The 20,710-nt window shown below is 40.0% G+C and overlaps 1 protein-coding gene across 2 annotated transcripts in view; it reads left to right on the forward strand.

Annotated features, from left to right (window-relative positions):
- The window catches only part of COL18A1 (collagen type XVIII alpha 1 chain), a 121,554-nt gene that overhangs the window by 75,208 nt on the left and 25,636 nt on the right, over positions 1-20,710 (forward strand). For both annotated transcript variants that reach the window (XM_069983068.1, XM_069983066.1), the window contains 9 exons: positions 6,257-6,801; positions 12,867-12,950; positions 13,560-13,607; positions 13,961-14,090; positions 15,296-15,417; positions 15,613-15,639; positions 15,730-15,921; positions 17,588-17,614; positions 19,799-19,861. In XM_069983068.1, the coding sequence (XP_069839169.1) occupies positions 6,257-6,801; positions 12,867-12,950; positions 13,560-13,607; positions 13,961-14,090; positions 15,296-15,417; positions 15,613-15,639; positions 15,730-15,921; positions 17,588-17,614; positions 19,799-19,861 (1,238 nt within the window). The remainder of the gene's footprint in view (positions 1-6,256; positions 6,802-12,866; positions 12,951-13,559; positions 13,608-13,960; positions 14,091-15,295; positions 15,418-15,612; positions 15,640-15,729; positions 15,922-17,587; positions 17,615-19,798; positions 19,862-20,710) is intronic.

Below are 20,710 nucleotides of genomic sequence, written 5' to 3' on the forward strand. Positions count from 1 at the left end.
AGCCGTGCCGAGGATGAAGGTAAGAGACTTACCTTTTATCCTCAGTGTCCTATGCACAATAGGGAGCTATCAGCAGAATAGATTAATTTACCTGCTGATAGTTTCCCTTTAAAGGGGTGGTTCTGGATTATATTAACATGCCATATTCTTCCAAGAAAGTGGCCCCACCTATCTATGTGCTGTGTGTGATAATGCAGCTGAGCTCTACTCTATTCTGTGTAGATGAGTTGCAATACCAAACACAACCCAGCAACAGATTTTTTTAAAAAAAAAAGAAAGCAGTTCTGCTTCTCTAAGTCCTGTATAACCACTTTTACACTATGTAAACTGTTCAATAAATCCATTTTTTAAGTAAAGTCTGAAATTTTCAAGACTTTTTGTGGTGACGAGCGGACTTACCGAACTTTCGCGTTCATCCCAACCCGAATGCTCAAAATTTGACTCCTGCTGGCTAAGGAGTCTACTTTTTGGCTTTTGGGAAGCTTCTTAACAGTAAAAATTTAGTTATTTTACTGGATGGGCAAAAGATTGCCCAAAAGTTTTTTTTTTTTTTTTTTTTTTTTCCAATTGGGACATATTTTGGACCATTATGTCCCAAAATATGTCTCAAATTATTTGTTTAAATTTGGCCATGTTTTGGCATGTAAACAGCTAAAAAGAAAAAAAGGATGTCGACAGTAAATTTTATGGCCTTTATGGTCTTAAAAATATTTGTGGGAACTACAGGAAGTTGTAAAATTAAATTAAACTCCATAAAAACCTCCCAGAAACATGGTGAGAAAACATAGCCTAAATGTTTGCTGACCTCTATCTTATGCTATTGGGCCTGGTATTTATAGCGATATTTGCCATTCTTTTATACTTTCTAAAGTTCCGTCAGTGTCAGAGCGGTCTGGAACTCATCAGCCTTCGTCTTGCTATCAGCTGTAGGCTTTATCACATGGAAACTGGCATTTAGTACCAGATTCTGAGCAGCACAAGATGGGAACATACTTAAAAAGGGATTGTGATGCAGAGCATTCCACTGATAGGAACCACTAAGGAAAATCTAACCTGATAGCTTTGGCTGTGGTGTAATATCACTATGCTGCTAGTGCTGTATCCATCATTGGATTACACTGTACAGCTCATGTGTCTCTCATGCTCTGCATAGTCTCCGTCCAGTTGCAAACACTTGTCCGCAGCTTTGTCTTCTCGCTCCAGGCAGCTGTTTCTTCTTCATCACAGCAATTAGTTCAGTTACTGAAATAGCTGCCATGCGCGGGATGTTTCCCTTCTGGGGATTGTGTTCATGTATTGCTGACATCTGTAAACCACTGTACTTCACAGAGAAGCATTGTTGTCTGAAATCTCATAATCTACATTCTGGAGTGTGAATTCTAAGTGTGCAGCCAGGGAATGATAAGGACTTTCCCAATCACGCTATTGCCTTCATGGATCACAGTGCCATGAGATATCCTTCAGATGATGAGCCATAGTACAAGACATTCCTAGATTCTTAGTGCGCCTATGTATGCTGCACATTTATTCTTATTATATATACAACACATGTATTTTATTTATACTTTAGATTATTTATACTACATATTCTTTATACTGTATATTTATTCTTTATTGAGAGATGGAGTGATATATACATTATGGGGCTATGTGCACGCAATGTATTTCTTATGACAAGAACAGCTGTTTTGGGCGAATAAAGCAATGGCCGTTCTTGTCAAAAAATAATGCTAGTTCCCGTTGTATGCACACAATGTATGGCCGTTCTGACACCCGAATTTGCCTGCAATCCAAAGAGAAATAAAAGAATGTTCCTGCGGCCGATATGGCGGTATCGGCCACAGGAACATGTAAAAGAGCAGTGCAGTGTCAAACAATGGCCGTGTCAAACAACGGACGTTGTTTTAATTGTGTGTGAACATAGCCTGAAATTCTACAACTAGCAATTCTCCAATGTACATGGTATAATGTACCACCTTATGCAGATTAGGAGTTCCCAAAGAGTTTTAGGACTAAGAAAAAGTCAGTGATCCTTGAAGAGACTTTTATTATTCTTTACATTAGATTTTATTAGGGGACTGATATTCCTTTTAGAATATAATATAAAAGTATATAAACATATAGACTATATGGATAATATATAAACGATAATCTCTCTCTCTCTCTCTGTTCAATTATCCTAACCCCTAAATACACGTAGCAAAATCCATATTTTTTCATGGTCTTTCACATAGGATGAAACGGTACATGATGACTATTACTATATTACTAAAGAATATCTATTATAACTATTACCTAAAGAATATCATGTTTCTGGATGTGATGTATTGTTCTTTCTGTAACTATAAAAAAGTAAAATGGACACAACCTTTACCCAAACCCCAATATTTTCCCATTAAGATAATTTAAGGAAGATAATAAGTGTAATTTGTCCTGAACATTGGATGAAGGATGCAGCATTGTGGATGATTTACCTAGTGTTACGGAGGTCAGGATGAACCAACTCTTAAACCAGATGTTTTATATATGGGAAAATATTTTAGTAAGGGTAATGGACATACCATTGGATTTATTGGTCTGTGGAGGGAACACTTGTGGATCTCCCTTCAGGACTGTTAATTTAAAGCATATAGTAGATATCATCTGTAAATATGGATGGAAGCATGCTTAGAGAAAGTTGGCTCTATTGGCCTTCATCCCTTATAGTGGTGCATTGCTGTAGACCCCTGATCCTACAAACCATCACATCAGCCATGAAATCGTACACAGTATATGATAAATATGATATATGTGATCTATGGGACACCTATCTCCTATTTTTTTTGCTACACATATGCTTTTGGTGACAGCGAAGAAAGTTAAGATTGATGTTGATGACCATCTTGATCCTGTTTTGATGCCGAAAGCTCGTATAGATATGTTCTGTAGAAATATGATCTGATATCTATACGAGATATGATCTGATATGATCTGTAGAAAATGTAGGTAACACAAGATTTTCACGAGAACATAGTTACCTCTTGTTTGTTGCCAGTGTTAGTATGCAATGATCAAATATTCAATATTCAAGATCCTTCCTAAAAGGAAACTATCAGCAGGTTGGGCAGGCCCACCCCATTCATTATCATTAGTAAGGGGGGGGGCTGGCCGAGGGCGGATCGGCACTATGGAGACGGGCAGTGCTCCTAACGGGTGCTTTATTGCTCCTAACAGTCTCACCGCACCGTGGAGACTAACTGCACCAGAACGGCGCAAAGGAGGAAACTTCCTCCTCGGCATCTCCTGTGCAGTAGAGAAATATCAGCAGGTTAGATTCGTCTAACCTACTGGTAGTTCCCCTTTAAAGGCTATGGATACAATTGAGAATTCTTATTTTCCTTGCCTTGTGCTTATTATGGTTAAAAAAAAAAAAAACACACATAAAAAGTAACATAAAACCACAAAAAAAGTCACATAAAATAACTGTTAACGTGATCAGAGATGTCAAAAGTTAAAGATCACACTGGGTTTCATTCCTAAACCCTGCTTAAGGCAGGAGATATAACTGGGTGAAGCTTACGGCAGCGTTCTTCACAACTAGGCTGTCAATCTCATTTGCTCCATTAGAGTCTATGAAACAAATCAATTGGATCTTGCAGCAGGTCGGTTAGTGAAATGCACTGCTGTTCACCCGGATATATCTCCTGATCTTCAATCGAGCAACTAGTCGAAAGTTTATTTTATTTGGCAGTAACACTTTAAATTTGTGTTTTACAGGTACTATTATCAGTAAAGTCCATCGGAGAAGCGGGTCTCTGACAGGCTTCTTATCAGCCTTTGTTTCCTCAGCTGGGTTGATTTATGATATGATGAAATTTCATTTGATGAGGCCATAAATCATCTTGGAACTGGAAAGAAAGGCTGATAAGAAGCCTGTCAATGATTCCATAAACCAGAATTATTGGGGACCTTCTAGCGCTACCTTCTAATCACATTATTGGAGGATTCCAAGAGTCCAGGAGGATATATATGTATATACAGTATATACATGTGTGCCCTGGTTAGACAGTGGTCCATTGTCTTGGTGCCTCCCCCATACCACAGTATTGGACAGTATACAACCTCCTTCTGGATATGTGAATGCTTTGAATAGCTTGGCACAAAGTGAGCAGTGAGCATAGGAAGAAGTGATAGCCAGCCATTAGATATGTTAGATATGTTGGCATTTCATTTGGAAATAGTGGATACTGTAACAGGATGATTAGTTGTGGCTATACAGAACACATCTGTACCAGTAAAAGACTCTTTATACACAGTTAAGTTGCTCTCAGTTGTGACAATAAATAAAAACGTCAGCTGTTCCGCTGGGTGAGCAGTTTTCCCATGAAAACCCTGTAAGTGGCAAATCCCTTAGGACAAAATGGAAAGAAATCTAGGAAAAATCTTGGTGGGAAACGATGCATCTGTAACTGTTTTCTGCTGCTTCTGCCATTCATAATTAGCACTGCATGAGTCCCTGAACTATACTGTAAAGTTCACTTATGACTGCACACAGTCCATTCACTCGGGTGACAGGATAAGTGGATACGTATGAAGAAGAATAACAATGTGCAATATGTTTTACAGTATATACTAAAAGCAATAAATGCAGTCACCCTATGTTTGGGGCCCCTTAAATTAAAAAAGGATTTCCAAAAGAGATGGGTAACAACTAAAATGGCCACCCTTATAGCACAGGGATGGTTTCTAGTCGGACAACTCCATGGATTTGAGGAATATTTAAGATATATAGAGATAGATGATGATAATAATGTTTATTATTTGTTTATTTTTTTATAAATTATTTGAATCAGAACCTTAAAGGTCATTATGTACTGCCATTGGGTTGCTGAGGTAATGCTCCATACCCTTCAAGTTTTAACTTCTATTTTATCGATGTAAATTTGAGCTCATTCTGGGCTTAGGAGTCCAGTGGGTGGTCCCACTCAGTAGACTGGTGGTCCCACTCAGTCGCTAATATACAGTAAGAGATTGAGATCAATAAAATACTGAACATTAAACAGAATCTTTTCCCATAAAACTATATATCTTCTTGGCTCCTCCTATTCTGTAGGAAGAACTGGTTGGTCAGAAGACATGTTCTACGTGATGCTTTTCTTTTAAAAGTATTTTGAGTATTGACTATAGTTAACCTCAATATCACACATCTATGAAGCTGAGATATGGGGAGCTATCTGCCTCCTCACGCTGGATAGCTTGAGGTTACTAGCAATTTCTTGCAGACTTAATAGTGGAGTTTTAGGGTTCTCCCTAAAATGTGCTTTCTCCAAGTGGTTTCCTTAAGTACCATTGGATACACCAAGAAGAGAGCACGTAGGCCTGCCCTGATTATCCCAGAAGAATAGGGTCATGCTGGTCTGCCAGAAGATCATCACTATAATGTATGTAATGTGGCTGACCAGAGCTGACTTTAAAGTAATAATTGTACACCCAGGGTTTTATAGGATATCTGGGGATTAGTTTTGAAGTGGAATTACAAAAGGATGTGGGCCCTCAAATTAATTTCCTCTGTTGGATCCGAGAAACTTCAATCCAACTCTGCAAAAGAACATCCTGTTCTCAGGATAATGGAGGTCCCAGTGGTTTTACTCAAAATGATCAATGTTTCATGACCTCTAACCTTCAGTCGGCATGGATTCATTTGGAATTGTAGTGTAGCTGTTTAGTTTAGCCAGGAAAAGACCATCATCATCATGATCATCCTCATCATCATCATCCTTATTAGGGAGGGGGAAGAAGACAGTGTCTTTAAAATTATGGGAATTTTCCGGTTCTGCTTTTTTTTTTTTGTTTGTTTTAAGCTTTTATTTTGTTTTTGTTTGCCAAATTCAAAAGTAGCAAAATGGTCCTGGTGTCCTGAATCAAAAGCTAAAACATTGTTCCAGGTTTAGGCTTTGAGTATGAAAGTTCTTGGATATAAAATATATTTTAGAATGTTGGTCTGGCATTAGGTGCCCCAGATCTGTTATGAATATTGGTTGCACTTATTTAGGTGTGTGATTCTGAATTCCTTATGTGCTGTACACTTACATGTCTGTAGCCATTTGTATGTTTTTTTATAGTGTTTCATTTAACAGGTGGTATTTTAGGCACAGTGACTGATGTAATATTGTAATTCACAAAGGTTATTTATGGCACCATGAAATGGCCTGTTATGAATAAATATTATCAATTTCTCATCTAATTGTGATTTTCTCTGCTTCTGTTATTTTTCCAGACCGAGGAGTTGTAGAGGTCGGTCTTTTACAACTGATCGGAGATCCACCTCCAGAACAGATCACCATGATTTCCGGTCCTGATAAAACTCCTGGCTATGTATTTGGAGAAGATGCCAACACAGGTCAAGTGGCCCAGTTCCACCTCCCCAGCCCATTGTTTAGGGACTTTTCTATTCTGTTTTACATCCAACCAACAACTAAGAAGGCCGGAATGCTGTTCTCTATCACTGATGCTTCACAGTCACTTGTCTACGTTGGGGTGAAGCTGACTGAGGTCAAAGATGGTAAGCAGCAGATTATTTTTTACTACACAGAGCCTGGATCACCAGCATCTTACCCTGCTGCCACCTTCAATATTGCGCCTCTGACTAACCAGTGGACACGCTTTGCTATTGGTGTGGAGGAAGAGGAAGTTGCGTTATTCATGAATTGTGATGAATTGGAGAGGGTCCGGTTCGAGAGATCGCCTGATGAGATGGAATTGGAAGATGGTTCTGGTCTTTTTGTTGCCCAGGCTGGAGGCGCTGATCCTGACCGCTACCAGGTAAATACTTTTTGGGGTGAAGTTAGAACCTGGTCACCTGCTGACAGGATTACAGTTTACTTGGTGGTAATTTCTTAGGAGTAGAACATGCCATGCCAAAGCTGTTAAAAAAAGACTGCTAAAAAGGGGTTATCCATGGCCATTTTTTTACAAATACAGCATTACACCAGTCCTTAAGTTGTGTGCAGTGTAGCTGTTGAAAGTTCTGGTAGTTTGTCACCCCAGTACCCCAGTGCTAAATTTACAGTTTACACTGCTTCTTACTGCTCTATAATGTCCTTCATTTGTGCTGCTGCTTATGAGGGTGTAATATAGAGATATAGAAGGGCAGGGAAACTGTTGAAAAAGGTGATATAACAGTTTTAAATAGTTCTGCTCTTTTTGTAAACATATGTAAGGTTAATGACCCTTTAAATGTATACATTTTTTTAGAAAAAGTTACCTTTTGCATGATATAAAGATGGTTTGTAACCAGGTTTAAGGTGCTCTTGAAGATAATTGCCAATAGAAAGGTATAATTTAAAGCTTGTGCCCCATAGGGCAAAATTTTTAACAGCCCCCACCACTCCAACTACTATGTAAGTTATCCGCGAGAATTCCTTAGTGTGCATATACCCTAACTTGGATCTGGCCATGAGATTGTGTTATCAAATCACTAGGTTACTTGCATCCTCTAAAAATGTTAGAAAGCAAAACACCCCAAAAATAACAATGTATTGGAGGATCAGGAGGTTTTTCATAAAACTCAAGTTTTAGGCTTTTAGCTATAGTTTGGTGAGTCTTCTAAATATCTGGGCAGGTAGGAAGTCAATTATTAACATGGCAAATACACTTCTACATACAATTCTGTTTGGTTCTAGAAGTACTTGATTTATGTGATGGTGTGTGATGATCTAAAGACAGTCGGTTGTGGTCTTTCTTTGAGTCTACATTGTGGCATTGATCCATTGTCCATTTTGTGTGTGATGGATGTATTCTGAGATTATGTCCTGGGGTGTCTATAGAAGAGCTCTGAGTAGTATGCTTGGAATCTAGTATCTTCAATGTGTGAACAAAGCAGACATTTTCGTCCCTCGGAAATTAAGGAATTGCTTAGACAAAGGCGAAATTGAGCATTGAGAATAGGAAAATGTGTGTGTGATAATCGTTGTACTATGGAGGTTGCTGTGGATGCTGAACAGCTGAAGGGATGGCTTCATGGAGGGAGATGTCCTTGCCAACAGGATAAGAGAGGTCACTGTTACTGCCCCTACAAGCTGCGCAGCACAGAGCGAGCCGCATCTATGCACAGACCTTGTAGAGGCTGAGAGTATGAGATTTATAAGATCTGAGAGGTTTAGGAAATGGAATAATCCTTTATAATAGACGGAGATAAAGCTCATATAAATAATATCGGTTTAAAAGGCTCATGAGAAAGCTTTTATGGCAGAATAGTTTTACATCTATCTACAGAGCTAATCCGCCCTGACACTGCTAGGAAGTGCTTCTCCTGCCATCAGCCGCGGGAAGGATATCCAGTTCTCCCTGTGTGGTTACGGGAGGTTGGATGGTGCAGAACAGTAAGGTTTTGGGGAATGTAAGCTAATACAGGAAGCACCCCCGTCTTCAGCTTTGGGTTCTACATATATTTATAAGATATTATTTATATATTGCTTTATAGAGAAGGTCATCATCAATCACAATGGGTTAACAATCTACTTCCTATCGTTGCCATTTTTCCTTGCCGTGGGGTGGGGGGACAGGGCATAACACTTTTAGGAAAAACTAAGCGGGGGAGATAATGGAAAATTTCTAGACAGTGTGAATGTAGAATAGACAGTTGAAGAATGTACCAGACTTTTAACCATAATTCAGGCTGTTTTAATACCAAGTGCACCCTTAGACTGTCTAGTACACAGGTGTCAAACTCAGGCCCTCCAGCTGTTGCAAAAGTACAATACCCATCATGCCTGGACAGCCAAAGCTTTAGCGTTGGCTGTCCAGGCATGATGGGAATTGTAGTTTTGAAACCGCTGGGGGGTCTGAGTTTGACACCCCTAGTCTAGTATAACTTTCAGTCATCTAATTGCTTAGTTTTACACGCAAAAAGTGGTGTTTTTACGGTGCAGTTTAAAGGGTTATGTGGGATAAGAAAAATTTAACCGTATACTTACAAAAACAGCGCCACCCCTTAATTAGGTTGTGTGTGGTATTACAGCTTGGTTCCATTGACTTAAATGTAAGCACCAGACATAAACTGTGGACAGGTGTGGCGCTGTTTTGGAAGAAAGCACCCATGTTTTTGTAATCCTAGATAAGCCCTTTAAGCCCTGACCCCTTTCACGTTGCTCCTTCCCTTGTTGAGCATGGTGCATATCTAAAAGGTATCTGACACAAATTTGTATGGCCTTTTTCCAGTGGTTTCTCTGCAGGACTGGAAAAAAAAGCATGTAAAAATTATCAGAATAAAAAAAAAAAAAAACTTGAAGAATCACAAACCCACAAAAAAATGTATGAGGATGACTTTATAGACAGGTTATTTTGATCAGTTTAAAGGGTTTTCTCTTTTGCCCTTGTGAGCTGCACTCACCTATGCAATCAGATGTCAGGACACATAGTTATAATCTAGGACTGCTTTGGCAAGCCTCAGGGCAGGGAGTCATGGATCACATAAGGTGCCAGAGACACTTAAAGGGGTAGTTCACAAAAAAATATTTTAAATCAACTGGTGCCAGAAAGTACCAGAGATTTGTAATTGACTTCTATTAAAAAATATCAAATCTCTGCAGTATGTCCTGGAGGAAGTGGTGTATTTTTTCCCTCCGGTCTGACACAGTGCTCTCTGCTGCCACCTTTGTCCATGTCAGGAACTGTCCAGAGCAGCAAATCCCCACAGAGACCCTCTCCTGCACCCTCTTCTGGTACCAGTTGATTTTTTTTTTTTTTGTGAATTACCCCTTTAAATGGAATGTGTCATCAGATTACTTATTGCTTAAATAATGTTTTTATGTCGAACATAATTTAAAGTATTTTGGTGAAATTTTTTCATATTTTTCATTTTTCTATCTATATTATAAAATAATCCTGAGATCTTGCAGTTTTAATTCTCACCACTTGGGCTGAAAATAAGCTTAGACTTCCTGTTGTGTCTGTGGTCATAAGAGGAGGCTGCTGTAAAGTGATCTGTACAGTACTACAAGCGACATGTGACACCAGTAGGTGGGGGAGACTATAGCAGCTCCCTGTGGAATGACCTCTATAAAGGTCACAGAGCACGCTCAGTGATGTTTCATATTCTTCTTAAGGGGACAGTCACAGGGACAGTATATTGCCGTCTATGTCCATGAGTCTTACTGTAAAGCATGTCACTAAATGTTGTTAAAAACAGCTCAGGCAAGATGGTAGCTCCCATAGCAATGTACAAAAATTGAAATAAAGAAAAAATTACAGTCAGAAAATAGAAACCAATTAGAATTAAAGAACAATTTTTAGTATCCGGCTCTAATCGTTAAAAGAAAATTTAGGTGATTCATTCACTTTCATGGGGGCCACTTCTTTATTAGGACATATGGACTCTTCCCCCATTATATCCCATTCTTTTCAGTGGGTCACATGTAATATAGCACTTTCCTGCATTGACCTCATACTTGTATATAGTACCCATGTAGTTGTTCTGTTGAGTACTTTGTGCCATATAATGTACAACAAATCAGTCAGTACTTCTAGTATATTGGTAGCTTTTTAAGGCGATATTCCCATCTGGACATTTCTGACATGTTCACAGGATTTGCCTTTAACATATGATGGATGCGGCCATTGACTTTTGTGGGAGTTGTATAAACATTGCAGTAATGTGAGCTATGCCGTTCCCGTAACTCTTGGGAGTCTGGTAAACAACATAATTGGTGATGCCACACTGTTTATGGAACTTCCATTATTGTCAATGGGAATTAGGCAAATTGTGTAAAACAGCCTACATGCGAGTTTCCGATTTCCAAAATACGACTAGAGGCGGATGGAGGGCCCTTGATCTCAGGATAGATGCAGGTCCTAGAGGTGGAACTGGCATCTATCAGTCGTTTATGGCATATTATATGGTTTATATAGCATGGCCTGTATAGTATAATCTGCTGTATATAGGGCATAGTATTCTTATCCCATATAATATTTGGAATAAAATAAAATCCACTTTACTGAAGGGTTAAATCCAATTACGCGATCAGCCGAGTCCATGTTTGTCTTACTGTTATTTGCTGATTTTCATCTTGTCTAAACTTCATTTGGAAATCTGTCCTATTTTCGTAAAACTCCCCATTACGTTGGCAGGAATACGAGTTTACAGATTAGCCGGAGCACAAATATTAAGACGTCCCTCATCGCTAGCTAAGATTTTTTTATTAGTTTCCTCTAAACAGTAAATATTTTCTTACCGTTATTAAGATTGGAGATTCTGTTCTGGAAAATATTGAACGCTAACACTAGTTATAGAGAATCGGTCACTGTGAAAAGTCTGAACTACTATAATGTATATATAGGGAAAAGACGCAGGGGCTCCGTATGCTGGACACATCTAGGGCTCTACTGTGCTATTTTTCAGAGCTCAGGAGTTCAGCGCATGCATTACAATACAGAGCACTGACCATCTGCGGGAGACTGATAGAGACTCGGGATAATGATAACATCATTGGAATAGGTGTCGCTCCACAGAGTATAAGAGTTCAGGAGGGTGAATTTTTGTTAGTTTAGTGCCCCCTTGTGGTAACTCTCTGTAATTGAATTGTAATAGCTGCAACCAACTTTTAGGGCTCATCCATATCTGTTAGGCATTTCCCTTGTTATGCTTTATAATAGAGACAGAATATTGTAAATGACAGCATGTGGCACTTGATAGACTACACTTATTTTAAAGGGGTCCATTGATATGCAAATTTTCCCATGATTTTTGGTGTTATGTAGACTTCTAATAGGTGCTGTCTCTGTACTGTTTGTTTAATGAATGCATGTAATTCATGATTCCCCCACATGTAGTAATAATAGTAAATCACAATGGCATAGTGGATATAGTATATGTGGTGTTGATGACATATAAAGACCATATTAATATGGATCAGTAAAATACGGACATAGAGAGAAAGGAGCTGTTGCATATCACACCTATGGCTGACACCAATGCCTCTCGGCTACATTAAAAAACCAACGCTAGGATGTAGGTATTTAATTTGATCAAACCATATTGCCTCATGTACCACGTGCAGGTCTCCTGGCCCACATGAGTTCTTACACAAAATGAACACTGTGTCGGTCAGCGACCGCCAACCCCACAAAGCGTGCGCAAGCAGGGAAGGGAGGCCACGGAATGGCCCTGTAACCCCACTGTAACAGGACCAAACCCAAAGGGCCCCCCCAAACCCAGCAGAGTCAACGGCGGAGAAAGCGGCCACCAAGCAACACAAGTGTGAACAAGGATCAGAACAGCGGATGGATTGCCTACAATTGTATCCCCCAAGGCTTGGGGTGGGCAGCATCAGACCTCAAGTATAGGGTTTGAAGACACAATTGAGAGGACCAGGATATGTCTTTGTAGGTCTTTTCCACAACTGAAAATCCACAGCATTTCTACAACAACATTCTCAGGGGGAAATGTTGGTAAAGTTTATTCAAATTAATGAAAGCAAAGTACACAGCACTGTGGGTTTATTGTGAATCTTGACTTCCTAATTGAAGTCAATGAGAAAAATCCGCACTTAATCTGTAGCGTATTCCCAATGGAAAATGAGATGATGTGAAAATGTGAAATCGGCACACCAGAACAATTTCTGCACAGACTTTGTGAAGATGGATCCAGTCCTGGGAAAGTTCTCCCAGTTTCCCAGGACTGGATCCATCTTTTCCCAGCACCCGGGGAGAAGCGGCAGAGAGTGGAGCAGTCTTCAAAGCCCGCAGCCTAATGAGCAGAATACAGATAGAAACAAAGCACTTTGCTTCCTTCCTACTTTAGTGTCACTCATCTCTAGTATGTTATATGTTATGTTATGATATAGATTATGTAATAGACCTCTAACTTTTATCCTATTTGTCATTTTTAGGGAGTAATAGCAGAACTAAAAATGATAAATGATCCCAGAGCGGCAGAAATGCAGTGCGATGAGGATGGAGACGATTCTGACGTGGTGAGTCCATCATCTATCTCTGTTATTTTTACTTAGTGTGACTAGTAGGGATTTTCACATCGTCCTGTTTGACATTTTTCTTCCGTATGACATATGGAACGTGGAGCCAGAGAATTACAAAACTGACAATTCCATTACATAAAGTTCTTTTACAGAATTTCTCCATGTTTCAGCATTAGTGCTATAACTGGATAAGTAGGGAACAGGGCATGTGTTCCCAGTACCCCGTCACAGCACTACCATGCCCTTCACTGGTCCTGACAATCCAGTTGTGTGGTAAATCCAAGACGTGTGGGGGTTTAAGTTTCCATTCTTTTTGCTGATCATCAGCAAAAAGCCAAAAATAAAAGCCAATGTAAAGCCCAGCCTTATTACAAGAACTCATTGGAGCCATAATAATAATTACAATTTGAAAAGTCAGAATTTTACTATTTTAACCATGTATCAGGCAAAAAAAAATTAAATAAATCTAAGTTGTCTGTTTTACTCAACCAGTCCATTAAAATTTGCAGACTGCTGCCATCTAGTGGCTGATGTAAGTGCTTAGGATGCGTGCTGCCATCTACTGGTCAATTTGTAATTTAAAATTTTTTTTTTTTACCATTACAGATTTCTGGGGACTTTGGCAGTGGCGTCCCAGAGAGAGAAGTTGTTGAGGTAACATAAAGATGACATCATGATAACATCATGATAACATGAAGGCGCTTTGCCTATACAACTATAAACTATGTATTCAGTAGAATCCCTGCTCACATTTTGTAGAAGATATATATTTGTTACTTTGGTATAATTAAAGTAGAATTAGTTTACCGTTGCTGTTATAATTATCTAGAACTGACATATTCCACAGCAATGTATTGGTATAGTACATGAGCATCATGCCTATCTCTGTCTCTCTTGTTGGGGACAAATGTAGATAAACAATACTGGGGATTCTTTATACACATTGGCAGTAGGAAGTGAAAATGCATCTAATTGTAGAAAAATATTTTCGCCAAACTCTAATCTAGGTGGTGACAAGGGCTCCAACAAGAATCAAGGAACAAGCACCCATCACAGTGCCTCCTATACAGAGACCGGCTGTGGAACAAGAGACTGTTGTGAGAAAGGAGGAGACTGTACAGAGAGTAGAAGTCCAAGGTAAGACGTCTCCAGACCCTGGGAAATGTTGCGTGAAAAACTATACCCTTTATTATGTACAAGATTATACCCTTGCCCTAAGTTATAAGGAATCTTAGAAGTTACTGAGGAGTTTTGTGACCAAATATAAGAGGTAAAGAAGGTAGGGGGTAAAATACAATGTATATTCACTGAGTCCAGTTTGATGAAGACTGGCGAGAGTCGAAACATTACTGCATTGTTTTATGGAGGAATAAAAGACAAAAGTTTTATATCGGACGCTGTCATCCGCTGCTTTTCTATAGCTCCACATCTGACTGTCGATTGTGTCTGGTATTGCAGTTGAACACTATTTACTTTAATGGAGTTGAGCTGCAATACCAGCCACAATCCAAGAGCAGGGGTGGTGCTGTTTTTGGAAGAAAGCAGCAATGCTTAGTGATCTTCTGGACTTTTTTACTATCTGGAAATCTCTTGAAATCTAATATTAAAAAATTTATAACTTATAATAACCTAAGAGATTGTTGTGCTTCCTGACGATTTTATCGACTTCACTCTGTGTCCTTCAGTGTATGTAATCTCGCCGCAGACATGGAGATTCCATTGTCTTGAGCAAATTTTAATTCCCATAAAATTGTTGGTGTCTGCGGCTCTTATGTGCATGTATCTGAAGACAATGGCCGATATTGTATGAATGGAAAGGAAACTATGTCCAAGGGATAACTAAAGAAAAAACTAGTTCAGACCTTTCTGTTGTACCCATTGCATTTGCCCATTTGGCTTCCAACACATAAACTTTAAAGGGAACCTGTCACCCCCCGTGCCGGGGTGACAGGCTCCCGACCCCCCGCTACAGCCCCCTATACTCACCTGATCCCGCCGGGTCCCGCTTCTGGATCCGGTCGGGTCACGGAGATATCAGCCGCTGCAGCCGGGCGCGCGCTGACAGATGAGTCCAACGCTCATAGAGAATGACAGAGCGCTGGACTCTCCGTCATTCTCTATGAGCGTTGGACTCATCTCTCAGGCTGCAGCGGCTGAGATCTCCGTGACCCGACCGGATCCAGAAGCGGGACCCGGCAGGATCAGGTGAGTATAGGGGGCTGTAGCGGGGGGTCGGGAGCCTGTCACCCTGGCACGGGGGGTGACAGGTTCCCTTTAGGAATTTTCTCACTTTTAGTTGTGTTCTCAGTGAGACATGTACTAATGCTGTCTTTTTACTGCAGGTCGGCCAGGCCAGAAGGGAGAGAAGGGAGATCGAGGTGAAAAGGGGGATAGAGGCATTGAAGGTCCTAAAGGAGATACTGGCGCCAGTACAAGTGCAGGTGTCGGCTCTAAAGGAGAAAAGGTGAGGGTGGTGGAGGAAGTTGTGCTGGGGACAGTAGGTATAGTATTGGCTGTAAATCAGTACTTGGGGTTCTCTGGGCAGCTTTAGAGTATACAAATAATGTATATGTGTTTGTGATATTGTTTTAGGCTGGGTTCACACTGCATTTACAAATAATATAGATTTGATAGATTTTTTTTGTTATTTATTTTTTAGGGCCAGAAAGGAGAACTTGGACTTAAAGTAAGTATAGATGTTTGATGTGCATGTGATGATTTAGAGTGTTCTGATTGGTTGTCCACAATTTAAACATACAATGATTTTTTTCTACAGGGTGGTGCAGGATTTGGATATCCTGGAGCTAAGGGACAGAAAGGAGACCCAGGATCCCCTGGTCCACCCGGGCCAGCTGGTCCTCCAGGGCAATCAATTTTACAGACCAGCGATGGCAGCACTGTGCAGCAGGTGGCAGGACCTCGGGGACCTCCAGGTCCACCTGGAGTTCCTGGAAAAGAAGGAGAGCCTGTAAGTAATAAACATGCTGGTTTTATTTGCATGTTAATAAACCGGTTTGGTTACAAAAACATGAATTGAAAACTATAATTTTGTACTCTACGTGGGTCACCCCATGAATGCTATAGTTGGGTTATAAATGTACAGTAAATCAGATTTATACAATGTGGCTGCCTTTCATGTCCCAGTCATACAGTACAGATGTGATGGGTCTAGAAAAAAAACTATTGGGGAGATTTATCAAAGGGTGTAAAATAGACACTGGTGTAAACTGCCAACGGCAACCAATCACAGCTTAGCTTTTAGCTCTGGTAAAATGAAACAGGAGCTATGATTGGTTGCTGTGGGCAGTTTACATCAGTCTATATTTCACGCCCTTTGATCTGGGCCTATGTGCTTAGCTTAAAGGGAAACTCTAGTCTAAATGTATAAACCATGGGTCTCCAAACTGCAGCCCTCCAGCTGTTGCAAAACCACAATTCACATCATGCCCGAACAGCTAAAGCATTGGATTTGGCTGTCCAGGCATGATGGGAAATGTAGTTTTGCAAACAGCTGGAGGGCCGCAGTTTGGAGACTCATGGTATAAACAGCGCCTAGTGCAGATTAAACACCAACGTTCTGTGTGACAAATATGCTCAAAAATCTTCCTAATCATATCTAAAGTATACCAAATAATATTGTCACAATTAAAGGTTAAATCCCTGAGAATAATCACCACTGAATAATTTATACAAAAAAATATGGGCACCAAATCTCCATCAAATCTATTTTATTGAATTACTTAGTTTTTTTTTTTTTTTTTTTTTTACAAAATACCGAAATTACGGTGCAAAGATAAAAACCCTATATGGACATGATACTGTCACTCCCAAGCACATGGAAATCAAGCACCTAGTATACAGTTATTGCCCCATGCCCACAAACCAAAGTGTAAAGTGAAACAAATCATGATCACCCAAGAAACACAGTCGTAAACCTTCTATTCAATAGTGGTCCTGCAATCTATGGGGAATGAGTACACAGATGTAAAAATGCAACATGCTACTTGCAATTAACTGGTGAAGGCTTACCCATGATATTGTGTGTGAACAGCTCCCACCCTGACACGCGTTTGGCATTAGCTGCTTTTGCAGGGGCTTCCTAGTGCAGAGCCGTAGAGTGTTGGATGTGTCAGGAACCCAAAGACTGGACTGGGCAAAATATAGTCGATCCAATTTAGGTGGGGTGTTCCTTTAACTAAAACCATCTCTCGTACCATTCTTTTAAATAATTCTCCTCTTGAGTGAATAGGATGGTGATTAGTGATGAAGGAACTTGCCAAAAGTTTGGGTTCGGCAATGTTCTTCCAAACCCAAATGATCAGCATTTGACTCGCAGCATCTTGAGAAGTTGGATGCTGTCCTAGGGTGTCCTGGAAAAGATGGATACAGCAATAGGCCATAGGATTTATCCATGTTTTCCTGGTAACCCTAGGGCGGCAGGCAGATTGGGGCTGGGTCAGTGCAGCCTATGACATTTCCCATGTCTACTATTGTTCCAGATGTCTGCTCCCATCCATATTTGTAGGAGCTCTATACAGCCAGTTGTGGGGTCTATTGCTATAACCAGTGTTATTTCTATGTAAATGGAATGTCTTATAACTTATTGGGAACTTACCTTTTTTTTTTGTTTTCAGGGAGACCCTGGAGAAGATGGCAAAGCTGTAAGTCCCTTCTATTATATTGCTGTGACCTTTTCTGCTGCTTCATGTTGCCTGTAATAAACCATGTCTCATTTAAGGTTAAATTATTAGCTATGATGACCTTATCTTTGCCTATTCCATTACCTACTGTACTGAGTTAAATACTCTGTGTAACACATTTAGTGTGCAAACAATAAAGCAATTTAGAAGAAGGATAAAGTAAAAATATATTAATACAGGATTGCTTAAGCTTTGATGCCTGGCTGATCCTATTGTTGTAGCGTCCATAAATTTAGTCTATAGTGCTTAATGTATGGCTGAATACTGGTAATGTATTGACTTGAAAGATTAACCTTTACACTATTTGACTGTTTACATACAGTCATAATCTAAATGGATATATTGATCAGCCTCTCCGCTACATTGGGCACTGTAGTGATCTAAAGTTACAGTGTGTTTCATAGTCTATTCTTAAGTCCCAGTTTTGTAGGTTCTCAATTTAAGTGGCAGATACGTATGTCGAGGATGTTGTGCTGTGTAAATCAATATAAATAAAATCTGCAGCGTGTACATACAGTACCCTTAAAGAAGATTTCTGATTTTAGGCTGTATAAATAACCGGGCTAATATGCTTTATATTTTCAGCACCTTATCCCTAACAGATTAAAATACATAGTTTTTTTCCCCTTAGTTTTTGCACAGAAATCCTGCAGATATTCTGTGCAATTAGCACTGTGTGAACATACCCTTACAATAAGTTCTATTTCTCTCTAATATTCTAGGCAATGCTAGTGAGCTAAGTAGTCTGGACTTCAGACTGATACATTGTTGCAAACTTTTTTTTTTTTTTTTTTTTATAATAAATATATATTACACCGGAGGGCTAAGGCTGGGTTCACACACTGCGTTTTTGCAATCCGTTTTTTTCATCTGTTTTTTTTCTTTCAAAAAAAGGATGAAAAAAACGGATGCATTTGTGTGCATGTCCGCTTTGATCCGTTTTTTTTACAATGGAAGTCAATGGAAAAACGGATCAAAACGAATGCACACAAATGCATCCTTTTTATTTTATCCGTTTTTTGAAAAAAACGGATGAAAGAAACGGATTGCAAAAACTCAGTGTGAACCCAGCCTAACCACCAAATGTTTAGCATGTCTAATTTTCAGATGCCCCAATGATCATAGTTAAAGATAAGCAAATCTTTTAAAGATTTTGTTCGTGATGTTCACAAATTCTTCTAAAAAATTACTTACTTGTCCGTGCTTCCACGGGGTTCTTTTCTGTGTCTTCAACCACCTCCAGCCAACTCAGGCAATTGCTGACTGAGGGACAGCGCTGCGGCCAGTGATTGGCTGAGTGGGCTGTGGCTCTCAAGACATAAGAGTGACAGCCTGCTCAGTCAATCACTGACCGTGTGGCTGTCTTTTCTTGGTTAGTGATTGGCTGAGGGGGCTGTCACTCTCTCCACTCCAAGTGACTCCAAGTAAAGAGTGTTTTAGAAGGTACATTGCTGAAGCCAGTGATTGGGGCTGTCACTCTTATGTCTGCTGGAGAGTAACAACCCGCTTAGCCAATCACTGGCCGTGGTGCTGTCCCTCAGTCAGTGATTGCCTGAGTGGTCTGGAGGTGGCTTAAAGGGGTTATCCAGCACTACAAAAACATAGCCACTTTCTTCCAGAGCCAGCACCACTCTTGTCTCAAGTTCAGGTGTGGTTTGAAATTAAGCTCCATTCTCTTCAATGGAACGGAGTTACAAAACCTGCACCCAAACTGGAGACAAGAGTGGGGCTGTCTCTGGAAAAAAAAAGTGGCCATGCTTTTGTAGCGCTGGATAACCTCTTTAAGACACAGAAGAGGACACCAGGGGAGAGCGAACAGGTGAATAAAACTTTTTTTTTTTCTTTTTTCTTTGATGAAGTTTGTTAACGAACTTGGCAAACATTTGCTTTACTTATCTTTAATCATAGTGATTTTAGACATAGTTACCTCTGGCACTTGGCACCCATTCTAAATGACTGTGCTCCTCCTCCCCTGTGCTCCACCCTTATGGAGTTTTTCATTTCTCTATTAAAGCCTACCGCTTCTAGCAGTGGATTGAAATCTACTGTTAGGACTCTACACTAATAAGTTAAAAACAAACAAAAAAAAAAACTTTCTTTACTTAAAATTAAAAGTCCCCAATATATCTGTTTGTTTGCACACAGGGTGAAGTTGGACCTCAAGGATTCCCAGGTACACCAGGAGATCCCGGACAGAAAGGAGAAAAGGTAAGTTACATTCCTCCACTTCATCATAACAAAATGACACAAATCCTGTCTCCTATTATACCATCCACAACCCTTTTTGTGCAGCCATAGTGGCACAAATGAAAGTGTTCCTCTACTTTCAAAAGGGGATGAGGCAGCTGTTTTTCAGCAGTATTTACACCTTACATTTGCTTTTCCCACGTCTCTGGCCAGTGGCAGGACGGCACTTACTCCTCTCTGCCATGCCAATGACATGGAGTGCTGGAGAAGTGCATTGGACTGGGAAGGCTGGCATTGGTAGTGTGCAGGGGATGATTTACAGTACACTACTTTTGACATGGGGCAGGAGAAGGAAGGTTATTGATACACTGTGCTCTGTGAGCAGAAAGCAACACAACAAAAGCAGCATAGCAATGAAGGGGTTACACAAAAGCAACCATGGTTTAAGCACCGAATGTTGATGCTAATGATAATTAAAAGGAGGTAGAGGGGGGGATTACATTTAGGCAGCATAGTAGTATTTTTAATAGGGACAGTGTTTTCATTAGGAAACAGTGAGGCTCAGTATGCATTCATACAGCCTAGGTCATCATCCCTACATAGCACTCTCTAAGCCCCACCTCCACTTTCTGTTTTCTGTCCTGGTCTCTCTGCCGCTATAGACAGAATTCCCCTAACAACAGGCATTGGACATCAGTTTGCAGGAAAGTAAGATTCCAAGTCTTTCATAAGACAAGACTTCGGAGCTTTTAGTTTTGGACAAGGAATCACAGATTTGTAAATAAATGGATACAAATATGCTGTGGGATATCACATGGAGGGTAATTGTTTAAAATGACTGTGACAATTAATGTTGCAATATAGGAAATA

This window comes from Dendropsophus ebraccatus, chromosome 9 (genome assembly GCF_027789765.1).
Source record: "Dendropsophus ebraccatus isolate aDenEbr1 chromosome 9, aDenEbr1.pat, whole genome shotgun sequence".
Taxonomy (NCBI): domain Eukaryota; kingdom Metazoa; phylum Chordata; class Amphibia; order Anura; family Hylidae; genus Dendropsophus; species Dendropsophus ebraccatus.